This window comes from Gekko japonicus, unplaced genomic scaffold (assembly GCF_001447785.1).
Source record: "Gekko japonicus isolate JY-2015 unplaced genomic scaffold, Gekko_japonicus_V1.1 scaffold9, whole genome shotgun sequence".
Lineage (NCBI taxonomy): Eukaryota > Metazoa > Chordata > Lepidosauria > Squamata > Gekkonidae > Gekko > Gekko japonicus.
Window position 1 is genome coordinate 2,359,676 of NW_015168044.1, and position 21,237 is coordinate 2,380,912.

The 21,237-nt window shown below is 42.8% G+C and overlaps 1 protein-coding gene across 2 annotated transcripts in view; it reads right to left on the reverse strand.

The window, feature by feature from the left end:
- Positions 1 to 3,635: 3,635 nt before the first annotated feature.
- The window catches only part of LETM2 (leucine zipper-EF-hand containing transmembrane protein 2), a 28,566-nt gene continuing 10,964 nt past the window's right edge, over positions 3,636 to 21,237 (reverse strand). The window contains exons 1-11 of one of the 2 annotated variants that reach the window (XM_015414207.1): positions 18,085 to 18,155; positions 15,664 to 15,739; positions 14,947 to 15,397; positions 12,148 to 12,291; positions 11,397 to 11,534; positions 9,917 to 10,120; positions 8,008 to 8,127; positions 6,660 to 6,770; positions 5,760 to 5,849; positions 5,423 to 5,497; positions 3,636 to 3,974 (exon numbers count right to left, since the gene is read on the reverse strand). In XM_015414207.1, coding sequence (XP_015269693.1) covers positions 3,924 to 3,974; positions 5,423 to 5,497; positions 5,760 to 5,849; positions 6,660 to 6,770; positions 8,008 to 8,127; positions 9,917 to 10,120; positions 11,397 to 11,534; positions 12,148 to 12,291; positions 14,947 to 15,397; positions 15,664 to 15,710 — 1,431 coding nt within the window. In that variant the 5' untranslated portion in view covers positions 15,711 to 15,739; positions 18,085 to 18,155 and the 3' untranslated portion in view covers positions 3,636 to 3,923. Of the gene's footprint in view, positions 3,975 to 5,422; positions 5,498 to 5,759; positions 5,850 to 6,659; positions 6,771 to 8,007; positions 8,128 to 9,916; positions 10,121 to 11,396; positions 11,535 to 12,147; positions 12,292 to 14,946; positions 15,398 to 15,663; positions 15,740 to 18,084; positions 18,156 to 21,237 lie in introns of those variants that run through there. The other variant, XM_015414206.1, reaches the window with a different exon arrangement.

Sequence of the window (21,237 nt, forward strand, 5' to 3'; positions counted from 1 at the left end):
TAGAAAGGAATGGCTCAAGCTCATTTGACGGAAACTTTAAATTATTTTACTTTATTAACATTTTTATATGATATGCCAAGGTATAAGGCTCTTTGGGAATTGGTATAGCATAGACTTTATGAGTGGTGGTCCAGGTGGTCATTGGTTCAAATTTCAGCCCTAGGCAAGCTTGGACTCAGCTTCAATCCCAAGTCAATATGGGGATAATAATACCCACCTACCCTTACGAGGCTGTTGTAAGGATTACTGTGATAATGTGAAGTGCTTTGAATACTGAAAACTTTTTGTGATGGTCCTTTAAATTAAGGATCGGTTTTTATCCCAGCATGTATCACTTTGAGTTTACTTATATTGATTCCCACTCTTTCACTTAAGAGTCAAACTGAATTAGGAGGTGTACGGGAATCTGTGAACAGACCTCTGGTGGCTTTTTAACTGGTAAACAGCAGTTGTGGGACCCCCTGATTTGGCTCAAGGGGTGTAGCGCAGTGGGAGGTAGGTTTTATCCTTTCCCTCTGGGTCATTTCCCAGACCACTGTTGCCCCACACCAAGCTGTTATTTGCCCTGGGAATGGAAGAATATCAGTAACTGTATGGTAGTTGGAAGGCTAACTTGTGGTTAGAACATGGTGCAGAGGAAAAAGGTTAATCCTCCTTTGCACATATTGGCCTGATCTGAATTATTGAATTCCCCCCCTCTTCCTGTGGTTGCTATTTATAATTTTTTAAAAAAAATCTCACAGAGGACCCATTCATGGATCTTCTAACGTAATCCCAATTTGTAGGGGATCCTTTAGGAAATTTTTACCATTTTTTTGGGATTTCTACAATTTGAATAATTTGGTGTTGCTAGTCTTGGCTGCTACATTTAACTCCATAAATTAAATAACAATGAGCTCCATTTCTTCGTATTCTTTGCTTTCTCTCTTTAGTAATTCATATATTTATATTTCTGCTTTTTGATCAAAGTGGACCACCAAAGAATTTTATGAACTGCTATCAGTGTTTTAGCCAGTTGCTGTGCCATAAGTGCCCCTTTTAACAACATTGCTGTTCGCTTAGACAGTTTCAGGCAGAATCTGAAAACAACAGCTGCCTTGGCTGGAGACAGATGATTGTTTTCAGGGTGTTGAAGATGATACAAGAATGTCAGAATTGCTTGTGTTGTGCAAAACCCATCCCACTGTCCCTTCTGGGTTTTGTAGTGTTTCCATACCCTGTTTTCCAGAAGGTAACAATGGAACAAAAAGAAACCAAGGGCAATTAGGCTGTTTCAATATTCCTCAAACTGGAAAGTCAGTTTGGTGTAGTGGTTAAGAGTGCGGACTCTAATCTGGGAGAACCGGGTTTTGATTCCCCACTCCTCCACATGCAGCTGCTGGTGTGACCTTGGGTCAGTTACAAGTTGCTTCTGAGCTGTTCTCTCACGAGCAGTTCTCTCAGAGCTCTCTCAGTCCCACCTACCTCACAGGGTGTCTGTTGTGGGGAGAGGAAGGGAAGGAGATTGTAAGCCACTCTGAGACTCCTTTGGGTAGTGAAGGGTGGGGTATAAATACAATTTCTTCTTCTTCTTCTCTTATCTAAGAATTTTGACTTGACACCAACCCTTCCAAGCCATCTCAGTATTAATGGGTGCAAGATAGCTATGGGCAATTTATGGCCCATCAAACTGTTGTTGTTGCCCAGGTGGACCAGCAGAGCACAAGAAGCAGGGCTCTGCAGCAAGGGATTAGCACATCCCGTTCTTCTTAAATTAGCACAGTGCATACATGCTATGGGTATACACATCTCTTTTCTTATAGTTAACAGCACTCATTATGCCAATAAAGGTATATAATTGTAATTGTAGTTAACAGCACTTAAAGGACATAGGGGCTATTGGAGAATACTTTAAGAACTAGGGTATGAAAGAAAAAAATGGCCACCTTTATGAAAGATAAGGTGGGAGGAAATTTCCTAATGCAGACTTTGTGCTAGTTCATGCATGCATGTAATCATTTGATTACCATGCATTTGTGCCTTGAAGCTGAAGAACATTGTATATGAGATAATGTGAAGTTACCTTTGGTGCTAGATGCGAGACAGCAAACCTGCACATTCAAGTCATTGCCTGCTACTGTGTTACAGGTATGAACATTGTGTGGGTAGGATCATCCCTTTGAAAAGGTCCAGCTTCAGCTGATACCTCCACCGTCCCATTCCCTTTCCCCAAATGCCTCAAGCTATAATGTTTTCAAGGGTACATCTATCTGGGACATGTCCCTGAGTGAGAAGTTTTGCCTTTAGCATACTTGCACAAACAAATGGGAGGCATGATGTAGCATCATGGCCATTTATTGGACTGCCTGGCCAACTAGAACCCACCAGCAAGATTCTTCATCAGGTAACACAGTACTTGCACTATATCTCCTACTGATTCAAAAGTTCACAAAGGATTCCTTTGGACATTAGTGTCTGGAGCAGTGGGTGGCAGGTGTTCCCATCAGTCAAATGACTGCCCTATTCGAATAGTCTGTCTTACAAAAGTAGCTCTGTGTGATTAAACAGACAAACCTAAATTGTACAATAAAAACAAGTGTCTCAGATATGTCCAGAATAGATATCTTTTTTGGGGGGAAATATATTTCCAGAGGCTGAAACGAACAAAAATGTTTGGTCTCTAGATCCTTCTGCACAGCTATCAGGAAGGTATATTTCCGTCACAAAACGAACATGTTGAACAAACATTTATAAAGAATATTAACTAGTGGGATGCTCTGCGAGCCAGCATCACAGATCAGATCTTATTAAATGGCTACCGAGCTACAAAGATGTGCCCACTTGACTGGTGGGCAGGGAACAGTCCTGAGGCTTTCAGTTACTGTTAATGGGGCAGTCCTGGGAGAAGCAGAGAGAATTTATTCCTGAGGAGGGCCTTACAGTTGAATGATAAAGATCTCTCCAGTGTTTCCTACTTTCTAGTACTTCTGTAAGGTTTATTGACTACTGTCTTTTCCCAGTTCCACAGCACATAACTCTTATAAGATTGCTTAACTCTTAAAAAAAACAATGGGTGAAAAAAATTGTTTTCACTGGCTTAGGGTGGCAAGAACATTTTATAGCCCAATGCATACTTTGATTAATAGAATGGCCTGCTTTTGTGCTTTGTGGTGGTACTGGCCTCTTATACAAAGTCTAGTGAGCCATTGGAGGGATTGCTTTCTGATAAATTGGAGTTGTCGGGGAAGACAGTGGGAGTTTTTAGAAAATGTAATGGGACAAAACTTATAAGAGGCTCTGTCCTGCTTCTGTAGTAAAGGAGGATTACTTTCATATTCTTGCAGCACCATCAGCTTACCGACTTAACTGGAACTAGGGCTGCAATCCTGTGCACGTTTACTTGGGAGTTCGTGCCTCTGAACTCACTCAGTGGAACATTTAAGATCAGCCTGTAAACCATTTGAAAGTCCAAGTAGGTCAAGCTTGTTGAATGGGAAGCCCCAGTTCTATAGCACCAGCTTAGGGAAGCACTCAATTTCTGCTAGTCAAGCCTTTGTTTAAAAAAAAAAAAAAGATAAGTCATCACTTCGGTAACATTTTTAAGAAACACGAATCTTAACATCTAGCAATGTTGTATAAATTACAGCTTGTCCTGTTTGTGGGTTATATACATATTTACAAAAAATAAGTTAAATTACATGGGCTACAGTAAATTAAGAGGTTGGCACTATAACACAAGGTCCCCTTTTTGCCTGGTTGAGATGATAACAAAAACATCTGGATCAGACCAAACTGGGTTACGCAGGGGGAGTGTGAAAGAATAGCAGACTCTTGTGCGAGGGAAGGAGTTGGCCCGCAAAAGAACAAAAAACCCTGCTCCCCAGTGTGATTTAAGTTATGAGGCTTTTCTTTCTGAAATGCCTGAGTCCTTCCTGGAAGCACAGCTAAACTCCATTTGCACTGGCTTTGCTACTCCGAGAGGTTTCCATTTTTGTCTACAATAAAGAGAAAGACAAAATGTCAAAAGGAGGGAGGTTGATGTTTTGGTATACCCGTGCAAACATTACCCAGCCTGATACTAATCACAACATGCTTGGAAATTAGCCCCATTTCATTTTCAAGCATATTAAGGGCTTTATGGTAGGACATCTAAACTCTATTGCCCCCAACACTGCAGTAGTTCCTTTGAAATCCCACCATGAAGTTGCATTTGATTGATTTTGTGAAGTCTTTAGATGGTAAAAAAATGTATTCCTCAGCAGAAAGCAGGCAGTTGGCAATCTCACAGCATTCTGCTTTCAATGATGGTTAGAGGCTGTATGTTGATCTGTGTGTTTTCCACCCAAGAATGAGGGGTCAAATTTACCACTTATAACAAGTGGAGTAGGCATGGAATACTCATTCTTCTTTGGATTCTGGCACCGAGCTGTGACAAGGAATGAAACTCAGGAGAACCCTTCTGCATATGATCAATTATTTTTTCTCATTGAGTTACTAGCAGTAAATCTTGTTGTAAAAGCAATACAACGAGTTCTAGACAGATGTGATGTGTAACGAATGCATCGCCTGGAAGCAGATTAAGTACATATTAGCAGTATCTCTCCTTATATATAACTGAATACTGGGGTAGCACTTTCTGAACATTCTCCACTTCAGTCAGTTGTTCCTGCACTCCTCCTGTTTGCACATGCCTACGTAGATCTGTCTGTGACTGTGTCTGTATTTCTGCTTTGCAGCATGCTTCAGTTTTTTGGCTTCCTGTTTTTTGTGTGTCTGGTCCCATCCTCTATCTCTGCTTGTGTGTGTATCCACTGGCTTTTTTGTGATAACTTGGGCTGGTCCCCCCCCCCCAACCTCTGCCATGCTGACAGCTGTTTACTTGGCGGGTTTTTTTCCATTCTGCAAAGTGTTGCCTCAGCAAACTTGGCTTGGAGGCTAAAGATGGCGGGTTTTGTCCCCTGAGGGAATCAATCGTCATCTGGCAAAGAGAGTGAAGACAGTAGCTGTGTTCACCGGAGCGAAGCAACCATCTTCTGAGGAAAGTTTTGGCAGGCGCTGCCTCTGTGGGCGGGACTTAGGCAACGCAGCCAGTGGATAGGGACAGCTTCTGAGTGACACAACATGGAGTCAACTGATTTAGAGGCGTGTGGAATGTTCAGAAAGTGCCACCCCACTACACAATTATATATAAGGAGAGATTTTGTTATCATTCACTTCCTTCATTTAGTGGGAAGGAAAAAGCAGGTTGAGATTTTGGTCAAGTGCAAATTTAATCAGTTGACTGTATTTAAAATAATGAATTAATTGACTAAGATGATTAATCCACAAAGCCACCCGCCTTAATTGACCAACTATCTTAGGGCTGTGAATGCTATCAAAGTCTACCCTTTAAAAAATGTATCTATGTGATGTGTGGCCTAAGAAATATGGATGTAAAAGTCACCTTGCTTGCAGGAGGGTCAGCTGACATTTGAGGAACTGGTAATTTCTCTGTTGGCTGTGCTATAAATTCTTCACTCTTCAAGAAAGAGGGAGAAAAAATTAAGTCAATTATTATAGGTTCCCATCAAGGTTTAGGAGTCCTGGAAATCTTCATTAACAGAGCTGATCTTGTTGCAAAAGCACACCTCTTGAGAGCCTAAAGTCCTTTTTGCTTACTGTGGTTCCATTACCATTCACGAAGTGACTTCAATGCCCAATACCTGTGTTCTAACTAATTATCAGGATTTATTCAGAATTAGACTGGGCAGGGCGGGTCTGTGGGGAAGTCAGTGTCTCACCTTACTTCCTTGCACTCTGGGAGCAGAATCCAGCAAGGTCTCCTGATTTTCAGAAGTGCCCATTTCTTCAGCAGCTTTGCTCGGCAGAGGCTAAGAAAAGGCCAGACAACTTCTTGTCACTATTCACTTTACAGATTTCATAGCAGCAACACTGCCTTCACCCTGATAACTGAATGTCAGCAGGGAGTTTATGGACTTTGAGGCACAAACAAGAGCATCACTTGTATTTTATTTGAGCATGTTGTCAGGCAGGACAGGGTTGATGGAAGAGCTACTTGAATCAGCATGGGAGCAATCCCTGAGGTGGATGTTGCTGGAAGATGCTGAAAGCATTGCAAGAATCCCTGTGATTTCCAAGGGCTGAAGTAAATGAGACGGTGGGAGATATGGTTTTTAAAGCTAAAAGCAGCTGTGAGACAGGGTGTTTGTGCACTCGGGGGGTGGGGGAATTACAGGTACTGTCTACTTTGTTCATTCATAACCCACACTTCAGGCTTCAGTAAGTGGGGCAGAAGGGTCCATATTCACGGTATTCAAAATATTCAAATCAAGGTTGCAATCTAGGCACACTTACTTAGGAGTAAGACTCAGTGGACTCAACAGAACTTTAAACAAGTATAGGATGTTGGGCAGCAATTGCAAAAAAATACAATATATTTTAAGAGCATTACAGTGGTCTATACTTTGTTATTATAAAGTGGAATAACCACACACAGTCTGAAAAGGAAAAGAGGGGGATGGCAGCTCTGCCTCAACTTGTAAGATGCTGTGGCATTTTCCACTATTATCTCTGTGTGCCTCTCTAGTGTCTCCTATCATGAAAATGTGGAAGATGAAATCTGTTTAAACACAATTGCTGCAGAAATCTGTTTCAACACAATTGCTGTAGATCCAACTCACATCAGCTGATGACGCTGCAATAGGTTTGGGCTTCACCTCCGTCAAATATAAGGCGCGAGAAAGTAGCAACAGCGAAGGAGGAACATTCTCTTTCAGATGCAGATCGAGCCACTGTGCAAGAGGGGGACAAGGAGAAAGACAATTTAGAGAATCCGATGCATGAACTTTGACTTACAGAGGTGGACAGAGGCTTTTATGAATCTGAACCCTCCCAGTACAAGTGGTTGGACAGCTGCTTACTGCTTTCCTGCTTAGGTAAGCATCCTTGGGATTGTTGGTGGGATTGTGGCTGGGGGTGGGGTGGACTTCCTCATTCCTGCCTAATGGCCTGATGTTTCCCCTAAGACTTGAAGTTCTACATTGAAAAGAACTGTCCTGCTTCATTGTCAAATTCCTGTCTCCAGATGCCTTAGAGGGCGACCAGGACATCTCAACAAGTGCAGACCAGCAGGAACTGACCCAAAGCAGGCCTGAGACCCATGGCAAGGGAATCCTCCCCCTTGAGGTCGGGGCTTTAGAGCCAAGCCGATCCAGAATTGGGAGACTGGTGAATGGATCTTCCCAGTGTTTTCTAACAGAAACAGGAGTCACTTGTGGGCAAGAGGAAGAATGAGGTTAACCCGTTCCCCTCCATCATTTCCCTGATGAAGACCAACCCCTTGGCTCTTAAAACCTGGAAGGGGTGTGGGGGAAGACAAGTAGAGTGTGTCTGCCTCTTTTCCCTTCTACGGCAGGCAACTGATTAAAACCACATGGTAGTAGGAAGGTTAAATCCCTCCAGATCTGATTCCCAGCTCCAGGTAGCTGCTACCTCCATTTAAAAAAATGTTGAGAACATCTGATTATGGACCTTTCAGCATTTAATCGGTAAGCTCCCCACAAAGAAAACAGTGAACACACTTGATTATCGCTCAGTGATGCTGGAGTGCTGGGCTCCTAGCTAGGCCTCTGCTCCTTTAAATTCCTGCTACCCCTGAGCTAAGAGGTGGGACTTAAGCATTCAGCTGGCCTGTTTTGCTATTTAGGAGCTCAGCTAAGTTCAGACTACGGCTGATGCAAGATCCGTATTGTCTAGGACTTGACCTCACCCTATTATATAGAACCTGTTACCAATACCTGCTGCCCAGAGTCGGAAAAGCAGTTCTAGAGGCTCTCAGCCCAGCCAGAAGCAAGTTGTGTCAGTAAAATTAATTTAGCTCAACTGAAGAGGAATTTCAAGCTCTGTCTGCAGCTCACTGCATGTCTTTAAGAAATGATAAATTAAAACTCTGTAGGATGAATGAGCATTGTCTGCCCAGATGAGCCCAAAAAGCAGAGCCATTCTCTCCCTCCCCTGTCCCCAACTTGCCTGTTTGATTTGCTCCTTCAGCTGTTCTGTTGTGAGGCCCAACGACCTCATTCCTCTTGCCCTGCATGCGCTCTGCAGCTCCCACACACTCAGGCCATTAACACCTTCCTTGGCAATCAGCTGTGTACAGAAAACAGAGATCAAATTAACATCACTTCATTCTTTTGGAAATTGAAACTCTGTCCCTTTCTGCAACAGGGAAGCAAATATATAAGCCATGTATCGGAGCCAAATGGCCTTTTTCTAGCAATGTGTGTGCTTGGGCTGGGTCTTCCAACTGCTTAAGATGCAGGTAAGCCTTCATTTTTAAGTACAGCTCTGTCCTGAGAAGTAAGCCCATAATAGTTATGCTGGAAATTCATTATCAGCTTCATGCAGGAGTAGATTTTGATTGGTAGATTAATCAGCTACAGGTTTACTTGAGGAACATGTAAGGGCCGATTTCAATCAGTGAGACTATGAATTTAAGGGCATATGCTTCTGTTTGTTGAGGTTGTTGTGGTTTCTGGTGTGTGACCGGTTGGAAAATAAACATATGAAGCGGCCATATACGGAGACCCACTGGTCTACGTAGTTTGGTACTGTGTTCTCCATCTGGCAGCGACTCTTTGAGGTCTCAGGCAGAGGAAAGTCTTTTCCAATACCTGCTATACCTGAGGTCCTTTAGCCAGAGACTGAACCAGGGACCTTCTGCATGCTCTGCCACCAAGCTATGACTCCCCCTGTTCTGAAGCTGCCTGTTCGGAAGCAGAGTCAAGTTATTGCTATATCTAGCTCAACATTGTCTCCTTGGATTAGCAGTGGCTCTCCAGGAGTTTCCAAATACCTGATATCTACAATACCAAGAATTAAAACTGAGACCTTCTTCTTCCAAAGCATGTGCGCTTCAAGCCATGGCCTTTTCATAATGAAAAAGAAAATGCTTTATAAGATGGCTTTTCTTTCTAGCAAAGAGTGGTAGCATTTAAATTCTGAATGTTTATGCTTCTTTTAGTATCTGAAAAGGGCACCTATAGTATGATTTAAGCAATGTGCACAGTGTGGACCAATACATTTGTCATTTTCAGTCAGCTGACCAACTAAAATTCTTTAGCCCTAGGCTTCATCACCAAAAGCTCTATGCCTGCATGCATAATCAATGCAAGAACACAGATGTTTTGAGAGTACAGAAAGAAGAACTGTCAAAAGACTTTGGCTAATTCAGTCTAGAAGCACTGCATTTGTCTCTGAAAACAACTATGGCCACCCCTTACTACTTCGGCTAAGGGCTCTTGACCACAGTGTGGAAGATATTCTAGCTTTTCACTGACCCTTTGTCCTGGCCTCTGCCTACTGTGCCTCTGGATGCCACTGGCAAATCTCTTCTGATCTCACAGTTTCATGGCTCCACTCAATGCAATTGGTTTAATGGCATTCATGTCACACAGGAGCTGGTCAATGAGTACTTAAGTAGGTGGGACAGAAACATTTAGGCACATGGGCACTTTGGTCACATTATATCATACACTAAAAGCACCTTGGAGATGTTACAAGATGTTCAGACCTTGAACTTCAAATTTTATTACCTGCATTCTGGACAACACAGGCTTCCCTGTGATATCCTGTTGTACAGATCAGCTGAGAAATTTCATAGCCTCTTCTTAAAATGACAGATGGTACTTTACTACAACATTTGGTATTCAAGGACCCTGCTTTGCATCTAGCCTCCCTCCCAGGTGGGACTGTAGAGCACATACAAACCTTTTTGTGTATGCATCTCTCTTAGAGTTGGGGGCACAACTACACCTATCGGACTTTGGATGTAAATGGCACATTAGAAGAGAGAACGGACTAAATGGGACAGGAAGAAACTAATGCTGCCGCATTAACCAGCATGCAAAGTCTACCCCATGCGTCTACAGTTTCTTACTTCATCATCTACTTTAATAGATCTGAGCTTCAACAGAAGCTGGAAGCGGAGGAGGTTATTGGTCCCAATGGGTTGCAGCTCCAGCAATTTGCAGAGGGCTACTAGCTGTGGCCGCTCCAAGTGTTCCAGGGTCAGTTCATCCTCAAACAGCTTGGTAAACTGGACAATCTCCTGGGTGCTGGGCTGTTGGCCGCTGTGCCGAACCTATGCAAGGCAATGGGTAAGATTGCAGTGAGAATATTACCATCTTGGACCACCAGCCCCAGCTAGGAGCTGAGCTAAAAAGAAGCCAGTTTCTTCAAGGTGTTCTGATTAAATTACAATGTCATCATTTCTTGCTGACCCACTCCCCAAGAAAGACAAATTTCAGAGTATGAACTTGCACGCATCTAAATTGATCACTGAGTGGCTTACTGGAGTTCTCAAGTACTTCTGTTGGCTTCACAAGGTAAGCAGAAAGTAAAGCTCTTGGCCAATTCCATTATGAGAGCAAGTATGATTTTCCATTGAAGCAAAGGCATTTATAAGCAATTCTACTTACTTGAAATGGCTTTTTTCAGATTCATATGCTTGATAGAATGGTTTCAGTTCAATTAAATTTTACCTAGAAAATTTTATGTTGCCTCTTCAGAGAACTGCTTGCATAAACTCACAAAGTATTTGCTGCTTCTTTTAAACCCCACCTCCACTCCCCCATGCTTCAGATAGTATGGATTATGTCACCAAAACAGTCTTTGCCCACAGGAACCCTATGATGCAGGGAACCCTATGATGCAGGGAAGCTAGTCTGCATCTGCATTTTTGCTTGTTGAATGTTCTAATCTGGATAATGTGGGAGGGTTGATCTAAGTAACACCCATCAAATGGTCAGAGTGGATGAGCTTCATGTCCCTTCTGTGAGGTCATATTAAAACAACTTTTGGACGCTTCCTAAGAGATACTGTTCTTTCTGATTTGCAAGGTTGTATGAATTAGTCTCATTGCCAAAATGATCCAGACTTCCATCTCCTACAACCCAGCTGCTCTTAGCTCTTGTGAATGCTCTAGTTATCTTGCTACCAAAGTCCATGGATAGCACTGATGAGGCTGACTTATATCCTGAAGGAAAAACTGCAGACAGCATATAGGACAACATCAAAAACAGCAGGAAATGTCTTCTCAAAAAGATACTGCAACTTGGCAGATTCAGAATGTTAGTACTGTGCAGGTATTGAGAGTACTAAATCTCAGGATACTTAGCATGTAAGCACAGAAAGCCACCAATTTCAGTACTGAGATATTAGCATTCCCTGTAAACATAATTGATATGCTGCATAAACTTATCAACAGGAAAGGGTGGGTGTATGCTTTTTATTTATTTCTCTCTAAAAAAGGCCTTTTGTGGGAAAGGGATGTCTTTAAATCTTATCTACCTACCTGACTGGACCAAATCAATGGCCTTCTCTTGGTACTGAAGCTTGTCTAATCATGAAGTTTGTACCTTTTGAACATATGAAGAGAACTGCTTGGTGGCATCTCCTGTAGAAGCTTTGTTCCTTCTGGCCATCTCTGCAATGGTCTCCTGCAGGAATTTGGCTATTTCCAGCTTAGCACTCAGCTTCTTTCTCTGCTTTTCTTCCTTTTTAATACAGAGGAGAAAATGGCGACTCTTTGCATTTATCTAGCACTTTACAACATCCAAGTCCTTTCCAATACATTCTCAGAAATTCTTACAACAGCCTTGTAAGAGACCATTTTTATCATCCCCTATCTTCCTCCTCTCACAGCTGAATCAGTATTTGCTTGCTACTTCCACAGTGGATCTTTATTATATTTCTATTCTACTTCTTTTTAGCTGAAATAGGTTCTGGCAGTGGCTCACAGGACTCAGATGCATACAACTGACCAAGTGTAACACAAGTATTCGGGGGGGGGGGACACACTCTCAACTGCAGTTGGATCCAAGTATAATGGAAGGATACCGTGTTGCTTCCCACCAGTCCTCTTATGGCAGCTAGTACCCAGCCAGACAATACCCCCCCAAATGTCTTGGGAAGCAAACTGCTTGCATGTTAAAAGCAAGCACCTGTTAGACCATCACACACAAGGTGACAAAAAATGTGGGGGAGTGCCACTTGGTCAGAGCTGGAGGCAAATGGTTCCTAATACACCAGCTCCTTGTCATGGGTTGTACAACCACGGGCACTGCAAGGCTCAGTGGCTGAGCCAAGTAAGCCATTTTTAATACTGACCTTTTTGGACTGTGTTTCAAAGGTTGAGGGCAGCATCTCAGGAAACAATTTCAGAAACACAGGCAGTAAGAATTCCATGAAGGGGACAATGATGAACACCAGGAAAGGAACCAGCCGGAAGAGATCAGCAGATGTTCTCAACAGCTGCAGAGATAAGATATGCAAAGCAAACATTTAGATTAAATTAAGTTACATTGCCCTTCCATTAGTTTATACAGTCAGAGTAAGCAGCTCCTAGGGAAGTGATAGGAACAAAAGTGAGGATCCGGGGCCTTTAAAGAAATGGCTCTGGGGCTCTGGAATTCCTTCCCTAGAGAACCTTGCTTGTTCTAGTAATTCTGTTTAGGTAGTGTTTTATTCTTCTGTAGAGCTGGATGCGACTGAACAACAAAAACTAAGGGCACAGCAATACATATGACATCAATACAAAGTGAAATGCTGCATAAATTCACACAAAGAAATTAATGCTGAAATCCAACTTCCATGTTGTTTATAATTCTTGTATTTCAACAGGTGGACATCATCCAGACACCAGAGTGTCAACAAGATGTACAGAACGGGACGAACTTCTCGAGTTTTGCCGTTCGTTTCGAGAACAATCTTTATCAAACTTCAATTTCCAGTGGTCCTTTCACAGTCTAATTCACCACTAAGGTATCCAAACATTCAGGAAGGCTTCTAACAGCTCTTATCACCAACCATTATTATTTCACTGTGGACAGTAAGTCTACAGTGAAATAGAAGTTGGATTTCAGCATTAATTTCTTTGTGTGAATTTATGCAGCATTTCACTTTGTATTGATGCGACTGAACAACAACAACAACAAAAGAGCTGGATGGCCTTTAGCTGGCTACTGTTGGAATTTTTCTGTGGATCAACACTGCTACCTACAATCTTTCAACATTTTGAAAGCTTGGAATGGAAAAATGGCAACCTTTCTCCTCCAGGACCTGAGGACAAAAATGTTAAGAGGTCTATGTTAACTCATGCTGGCAGCACACAGTGCTTAAAATGTACTTGTTAAACCATTTGTTCAAACAAGGTAAACTTAGTTTTATGTATGCCATGAAATTACAAAGGAGAACTGGGCTATGAATTAGTATAATGGATTCCATCATGAGTTTCTTTCCTGGGGACATCCAGCATAAGGACAGAAGACTGTTGCTGTATGTATTATCCTATTATGAAATTTCTGCATAGTTTAATATGCCACATTAATAATTTAGGCTTTGTTTCAGATTTCACTTGGTTTTAATTTCCACATCCTAATCCCATTACATGGTTACTGGATGCCACACCTTACTGACTGCACTGACTTACACTCTGTAATCCATGCTGAGTCTCAGTAAGAAAGATGGACTATAAATAATGTAAATAAATAAAAGTGATTTTCTGTTCTGGTTTAGAACATTCAAAAAATCCCTTCTTTTAAGACGCTTAATGTTTAGCCCATTTGAAACATTTACATCAAGCCCTGGGGGGAAATGTTAGGAGGTTTCACACTGAACAGAAATGGATGGGAAAGTATTCTAACGGCTGTCTGCTTGAGTCAAAAATCTTGCTCCTTCCATGGCATAGCATAACTGTGAACAGGGCTATGTAGCCAGGCTGCCAGAATTACCATCTCAATTGGCTTGTTCCATCTTCCTATAAAAATGGGACGATAACACTGTTTTAGGATTATTTAGATTCCTGTGTTTCTCCCCCTGCCCCGGAACCATCATCCCTTCTGCTAAGAAACAAGGAGGACCAGAGAGACTGCCCATCTCCTATTTCATAACAAGACAGAGTTTTTCTCAGATCTGAGTGTGGACAGGAAGGGCATACTGCAAAGAGGGAGAAGTCTGAAGTGTGCACAAATAGTAATCTGGCGATTTTGAAACAATATCAGTTGATAGTATCAGTTTGCGGGGGAGGGGATCCAGGAGCCAGAAATCTCTCCCAGTTTTTTCATTGGCATAAGACAGTGTACCGCTATGTTGGATCAGTCCATTTAGTCTAGAATTACAGACTGGATAGTCTAATCCAGCAAAGCAGTTCTGTTATTAGACTAATGACAAGAACTTGAAAAGCCAAAACAGTGTTCCTTGTTAGGCAGACATATGGGCACAGGGTTACGTTGGTAGTGCACCAGAAAACTTTCTGCTGCACTGGACCCACCTAGGAAACCAACTCATTCCCCTTTTCCACAGAAATGGCATATATGCAGAAGGAACTGAGAAAGCGGCTTCTTGTAAATTTCTGTGCGCTTGAGAAGCAACTTCTCCTTTTTTTCAACAGTGAAATAGACCTGACTAGTAGACAACCATACAGTGCAACATAGGTCTTGTTCCTCAAGAAACAGTGCCTAAGTCCATGACTACCATCAATGATACAGAGTAGTCTGAGATGCAGGGACGGGTTTGAATGCAGTGTGTGGAAACAAGCACAGAGACAGTAACAATGAGGCCCTTGGTTTCCAGGCTGATTTACGAAACCCAGCAATCTCTTTGTTGGGTGAGGCTGTCCCTGCTCCCAGCACCCCCCTCCAAGTGGTACATCACAGTAGATGGGTCCAGCCATGATTGATTGGTGCATGCTGCAAACTTTGGAGCGTAAGGACACTGCCATGCACTGTTGTCACAAAGCCTATGGAGCAGACAGGCTGCAGAACATGAAGTGTAGTGGCTTGCCACTACATATAGCTCCAAAAGCCAGTCTGCTCGCTTTTACTGTGGATAGAAAGACCATTAGTTGAAGAAGATGGTAGAAGATGGTTATTATGCTAGTCTCCATGGAAGAAGTTAATCTTTGCTCACCCTTCGCCTTTCTCTCCTGGTGAGGACCTGCCCATGTAACAGTCTCCACACCATCCTGGCAGCCACTTTTGTGTCAATCCAAAGCAAGTGGAATCCATTATAGTAGTGTTTCAGTTCATCCACAATCCTCTGCCGCAATGATTTCTTAGGGACAGCAGGCTCTGCGCCTTTGACTGGAACACTGACCACCTCAGTGTCCTTTTTTACAGTACTTTGCTTAAGCTGGGGCTTGTCCTGACCCTCTTGGTGCCTGTGAGCTGATGAGTGAAGGAGTCGTATGGGCTGCGTTGGTGAAAGAGGTAGTCCAATGCCCTGCTTTGTGCTGTAGAGTAGCTGCTGGCAATCGGAGTCCTTCAGGTATGTTCGATTAAGGTGGGAATCTACCAGCTGAACAACTGCGATGGAGGGGGAAAATGGGGAGCAGCTGGAGTGTACAAGCAGGTGGGATCCCCTGAAAAAAAGTTCAGTCATTACTAGTGCCAGAGGAACATAAATTTAGGTTGGCTTCATAGCCAGACAAAGTTGTGTGGTCACTACTTCATGACCTGGTGAGTGCATTTCACTTTTTTTTCAAGGCAACAGATTCACATGGCATTGAATTACACTTATTTTGGTTTCCTTGGGTAAGGAAGAAATAATGTATTTCTCCTGTCAAACCTGGCAAACACTGTCACTTTATTTATATAGATTTTCTAAAAACAAGATTTCAGTTCTTACCTGGATCTGGCTATTGCAAAGAATATGTTACAGCTGTAGAAGGCCATGTTGCCCTGGAGTTGGTCTAGTCTATGGCCTAACACAGAAAACAAATAAACCCAAACCATTTAAAACTCTCTAATAGCTTTTTAAAAACATTAACTCAATTAACACAGCAATAAACAAGTAGAAAACCATTAAACTAACCAATATTATTACAGTCGTCAATTACAGCCTCCACCACAAAACAGAAAGCATCCAGATCAGGAGCGTCAAACATGTGGCCCGGGGACCGGATCAGGCCCCTGGAGGACTTCCATCAGGCCCACAGTGGAACTGGCCACCTCCTGCTTCCAGTTCTGCTGCTGCAGCATCATAGCTTGCTTCGCTAGACTCTCTTAATTACTCAGCCATTTCATGTTTTAACCTGGGTCCTAGACTCAGAACTCTGAGCATGAGATTTCTGTGGTGAATGTCAATAAGTCAAAAGTAGGTTTGCAGCTTACAGAGCTAATGTTTTAAGCATTAATCTTTGTGTTTGTGTCCTTTATAAAGTTTATATCTCCGCTACCTGGCATTACATTTTAGGACACACATGGCTCGGCCCAACAAGGTCTCATTTATGTCAGATCTGGCCCTCATAACAAATGAGTTCGACACCCCTGATCCAGATTGTCAAACAGAGAGGTTTCGTCTGTTGCCATCATTGTAGGCAGACTCATGGGATTAAAGACCACTTTGCACACAACACAGTAGCAAGAGTAAGCTTTCCACCACCATCCATCCCTGCTCCTGGTGCCCGTGTGCTTGAAAACCTGTTTGACCCAAGTTAGCTTGGGAGTTTGAGTCCTCACTGGAAGGGGAGGACCCGTCCTTGAGCCCTGCTCTGGCAGATACTTCCTGCAAGGTGGATTCCTCAGTGGCTCCCTGAAGGGAATCTTTGCCAGAATAGCCACTGTGCCCTGAGCCAGCATGGACCCAACTGCTGCCAGACCTACAGATCGCCTCCAGAAGCAGAAAAGGCATAGAACTAGGGCTAAAGCCTGTGAATGGCAGCCCAAAGCTTCCCCTCTCTTAAAGCAGCACCAGAGTAAACCAGTGAGTCTGCAGGAGCTGGGCCCTGCTATTCCTCATCAGTAGAGGAGCTGAGTCAGCTTGCGAGATGAACTTAACACTAGACCCAGCACCACCTTTCGGGAAACTCCCTGTATAAGCCTGCAGTGACACTGATGCCAGCATGGGATAAACTTGCCTGCGACTTCATTGACTAGCCTACCATTTGCTTGAATCCTCTGAACCAACTGCTCAATCCAACTGCCAGATATTGTTACTGCCTTGCCTCCAGCCTGAGGATCAGGACAGAGGTACACAAATTATGTTACTACATCCAAAATGTTTAGGTTTAATCACTAAATTAATGGTAATACTGTTGTAGGAATATGAATATCTTGATTTTAATCAGCTTCTTTGGGGTTTATTTTATTTATTTATAAATCAGACATAAATCACTCAATCTCTGAAGACTCAGGGCTCTGAGAGATGAACAAGATAAAACATCATTTAAAAACAATCCCGACAATTTAAACAAGTTAATTTAAAACAATCCACAATTAGTATAGTTCAGATGATGTTAATGCATTGAACTTCAAACCATGTCTCCACCTCACAGAGGGGGTAGGGTGGGAGTGTAGTTGAAGAAAAGGGGGAGGAAGAGGAGGAGGGAGTGCCAGCCAGGGTGGTGCCCGTTGCTGTCCTCAACCAAAGGCCTGGTGGAACTTCTCTGCCTTGCAAGCCCTGCGAAATTACAAAAGGTCCCACAGGGCATGGATGTCATTTGGCAGAGAGTTCCACCAGGCGGGTGCCAGGGCTTCCCATAAAGCTTCCCAGTATTCTCACTTTACACCACACGCAAGAATTACATATACTCACTATTTAGGATTTGTCAAGAGGAGGTTAAACAGGTTAACTCACAAGTAAATTCCACAATCTTCTCTGAGACACACATCCTAACAATTTTGCATACCTTTCTTAGTTTCTTTACCAGTAAAAGAGTTCCTTAACCTTTAATGGAGCCTGATGAATCAGTCATAAGAATAGTTATAAGTGTCAAATCGGTATATTTCCCCCATGTCTTGAATAGAGTCATTAAATTTTCACTTTGTCTTGAAGTTCACTGAGTGACCTTTCATTGGTACGGAGCCCCCCCCCCCCCCCCCACCAGGCCTGCTTAGTTTTCAAAATACTTCAGTTTCAGCCCCTCTTGAAGCAAAGAGCCCTGGTTTTTCACTGTCCTGAATAAGTTGCCCATTTAGGCTTGCCTGTCCCTATCCTATCCCCCATCACCTGGTCTGAACTGTAACCCTTTTACAGAGTCCTCACACACACGCACCTAATGGCACATGTTCAAACATATATTATATACATATATATAAAATCTCTTACCTGCTTCCCGGATGTTTTCCCTCCCCCCGCAACGGGCCTCTTCTGGGGCAGCTGACAGTTCCCATGAGCCTCCGCGGCCATAGGAAACAAGGGGCCGCTCTACTTTCAAAGGTGTAAACTCTATGATCGTCCTGGACAGCGGAGGTTGGAGTCTGTCATTTTGAGACAGAGCCAATAGGAATGAAGCCCGGGAGAAGCAGGCGGTGCCTAGCTTCAGAGTAGGCGAATGGGAGTGCGGGGGAGGGACTTCTCTTTGAGAACGAAATGAAAAGGAGAGATGAAGCATAAGGAAGGGACCGCGCGTGCGCTTTTGAAAGGTTGGCTTGGGATTTTGTTAGTTGTTTTGATGGGGAACGGATCGGATGGGTTCCCCCCCTCCTTCGGGCCGATGGATGTGATGTCACTACACTTTACCTCTTGATGCAAGACGGGTTGTTATGGAGACACTCTTTTGGGGTATAGGGCAGGAAGTGAGTGAGGATAGCATGATTTAGTCAGCTTGTTAGTTTCTTTATTTTTAAATACATTTATTGATGTTTCTGAAATGACAGAAAGCAAAAAAAAAAAAAAGTACAAGAACTAAACCGCTGATAGGAACATTTTGCCGTGTTTGACAGAACATGATTTCCCCCTCCTCAGGCAAATTTTTAAAGGACCTAAAAGACACAACGTGGTTATGTTATTTATTCAAAATATTAGTAGCTCACTGCCTTCAACATATGGGTTTCCACAGTGACTTAAAACGATAAAAATGGGGATGGCAAATAACTGAACATGAAAAATTGTGTCACACCTTTCCTCTAAAACTCACAGCTATAAAATCAGCGGGAGAAAAGCTGTGAGAAAGCTCTAGTCAGAGAAGCAGTAATGTTTTTAAAAGGGGCGCGGGGGGGGGGGGAATGTAGTTGTGTTAAAAAACAAACAAACCCAACAGCCAAACCCTAAGAATAAAAGGGATTTTTTTGGTGCTGGGTGAGTACGTATGGGGAGAAAGTTGCATCCTGAAGGAAGGTCTGAAGTGGTCATGCACCTTACCTCTGAAGGTACAAAGATTATGTATTCTATTTTTAAAAAAGATAGCTGATGGACAGGCTCATATGGGGAACAGTCATTTAAATATCTTGGTCCTGGATAGCTTACAGCTTTAAAAATAATAACCAGCACTTTGAATTGTATTAGTTGTTGTAGATTTTCCAGGCTGTATGGCCGTGGTCTTGGCACTGTAGTCATTGACACAGAGAGTACTCAAGTCTTTCTGTATTACACCTCTGAAGATGCCAGTCACAGCTGCTGGCAAAATGCCAATGCCAAGACCACGGCCATACAGCCCGGAAAATCTACAACTACTAATGAACTCTGGCTGTGAAAGCTTTCGACAACACTTTAAATGTTGTCTGGAGCAGACTGGCAGTCAAGGACAATGTCTCTGAATATGTACAGACTGACTTAAGGGAGCCATCCATACATGTAAATAGATTTTGAAGGATTAATGATGCTAACTGGTGAGCCAGTTTGGTGTAGTGGTTAAGTGCGCGGACTCTAATCTGGGAGAACCAGGTTTGATTCCCCACTCCTCCACTTGCATCTGGCTGGATGACCTTGGGCAAGCCATAGTTTTGATAAGAGCTGTCCTTGAAAAAGAGCAGTTTCTCTCAGAGCTCTCTCAGCCCCACCGACCTCACAGGGTGTCTGTTGTGGGGAGGAGAAGGGAAAGGAGTTTGTAAACTGCTCTGAGACTCCTTTGGGTAGTGAAGGGCGGGGTATAAATCCAATCTCTTCTCTTCTAAGATGTAACAGCAAAATAGATAACATAGTATGAAACTGTACACTTTTGTTCTGAAGTAAGCCCCATAACCCCAGTTAATCCTGTGTAAATGTACCTAGCATTGCAGCTAAAGAGACCTAAGATACCTTACAAATTATTTTATTGCGTGCTGCATTATGTTCTGACATGTGATTTACAAAAACCTCCTTTCTGTTCAACTAGGTATATGAGTGATACAGGAAATCAGTTGGGCTGGAAGCAAAATGCTGAAAACAATTTAGCAGAATGAGGTAAAGTGCAGAAGGGTTCAGGGTTTACCTCCACTTACTAACATTATAAGAATTTTGTTTATAAAATAGAGAGCCAGTGTGGTGTAGTGGTTAAGAGCGACGGACTCTAATCTGGAGAACTGAGTTCGATTCTGCATTCCTTCACATGAAGCCATCTGGGTGACCTGGGAACTGGATGAGTCACTGTTCTTTCAGAGCTCTCTCAGCCCTCCCCCCAAATAAGTCTAGCTCGCCAACTAGTGGTGCATAACTCTAAAAAGCTAGAACTTTAAGACTGCCAGACAATCTTCGGATCTCCTGTCTATACTACACACAATGACATACAATAATAATTTATTGTTTATAAAATAGACTTCTTTCCCTCCTCCCTCTATCTCGTGCTTGAGGATCCTGGGAACAGAGGGTAAAAGCACAGAAAAATGTTACTCTTCTGTATGCATACTCTGTGAGAATGTGAATTGCTTATAAAATGGAGATGCTTTCTCATCTCTTTCTGAAATGTGGCAGGCAGGAGAGTCTCTTGGGTAAAAGGAGTACAGTCCTCAAGAATGTCATCCCTGTTGGATTGGAGGTGGAGAGAGTTACAGGTATGAAGTCTTTCCCCTATTAAAATCAATGGAAACGAATAAAAAACAGAGTAAAGAGAACAAATGTGTAACAAAGATATAGAGCTTCTGAAAAATTAAACAAATTCAACATTTTAATGCACATTGATAGTATGCAGCGGGGAGTGGGAGGTGTTTAATTTTAACATCAGAAGGGGTGTGCACTTTGACACTGAATGTAATTGTAACACCAATCTGCCCGCTGTGTTTTGGCCAACTGTTACTGATGCACTTGCCAGAAGTGGTCAGGTTGACAAGATGGCTAGTGCCCTGCTATTTTCTGGTTGCACAGTGATTTGCAAAGTGATCCCATCTTCTATTTAAATTGCTTGGGATTGCAAAGACATGAAACAAGGAAATAAAAGCTGATTACAGTGTGTGTGTGTGTGTGGAGTTATTAAGAGACCAGGGAAGCATGAGCTGATAAATCTGGGGGAACTTTTCTTTGTAAGTACTTGCATGTCAGTTTCAGTTCTGGAGACACACAACAGTG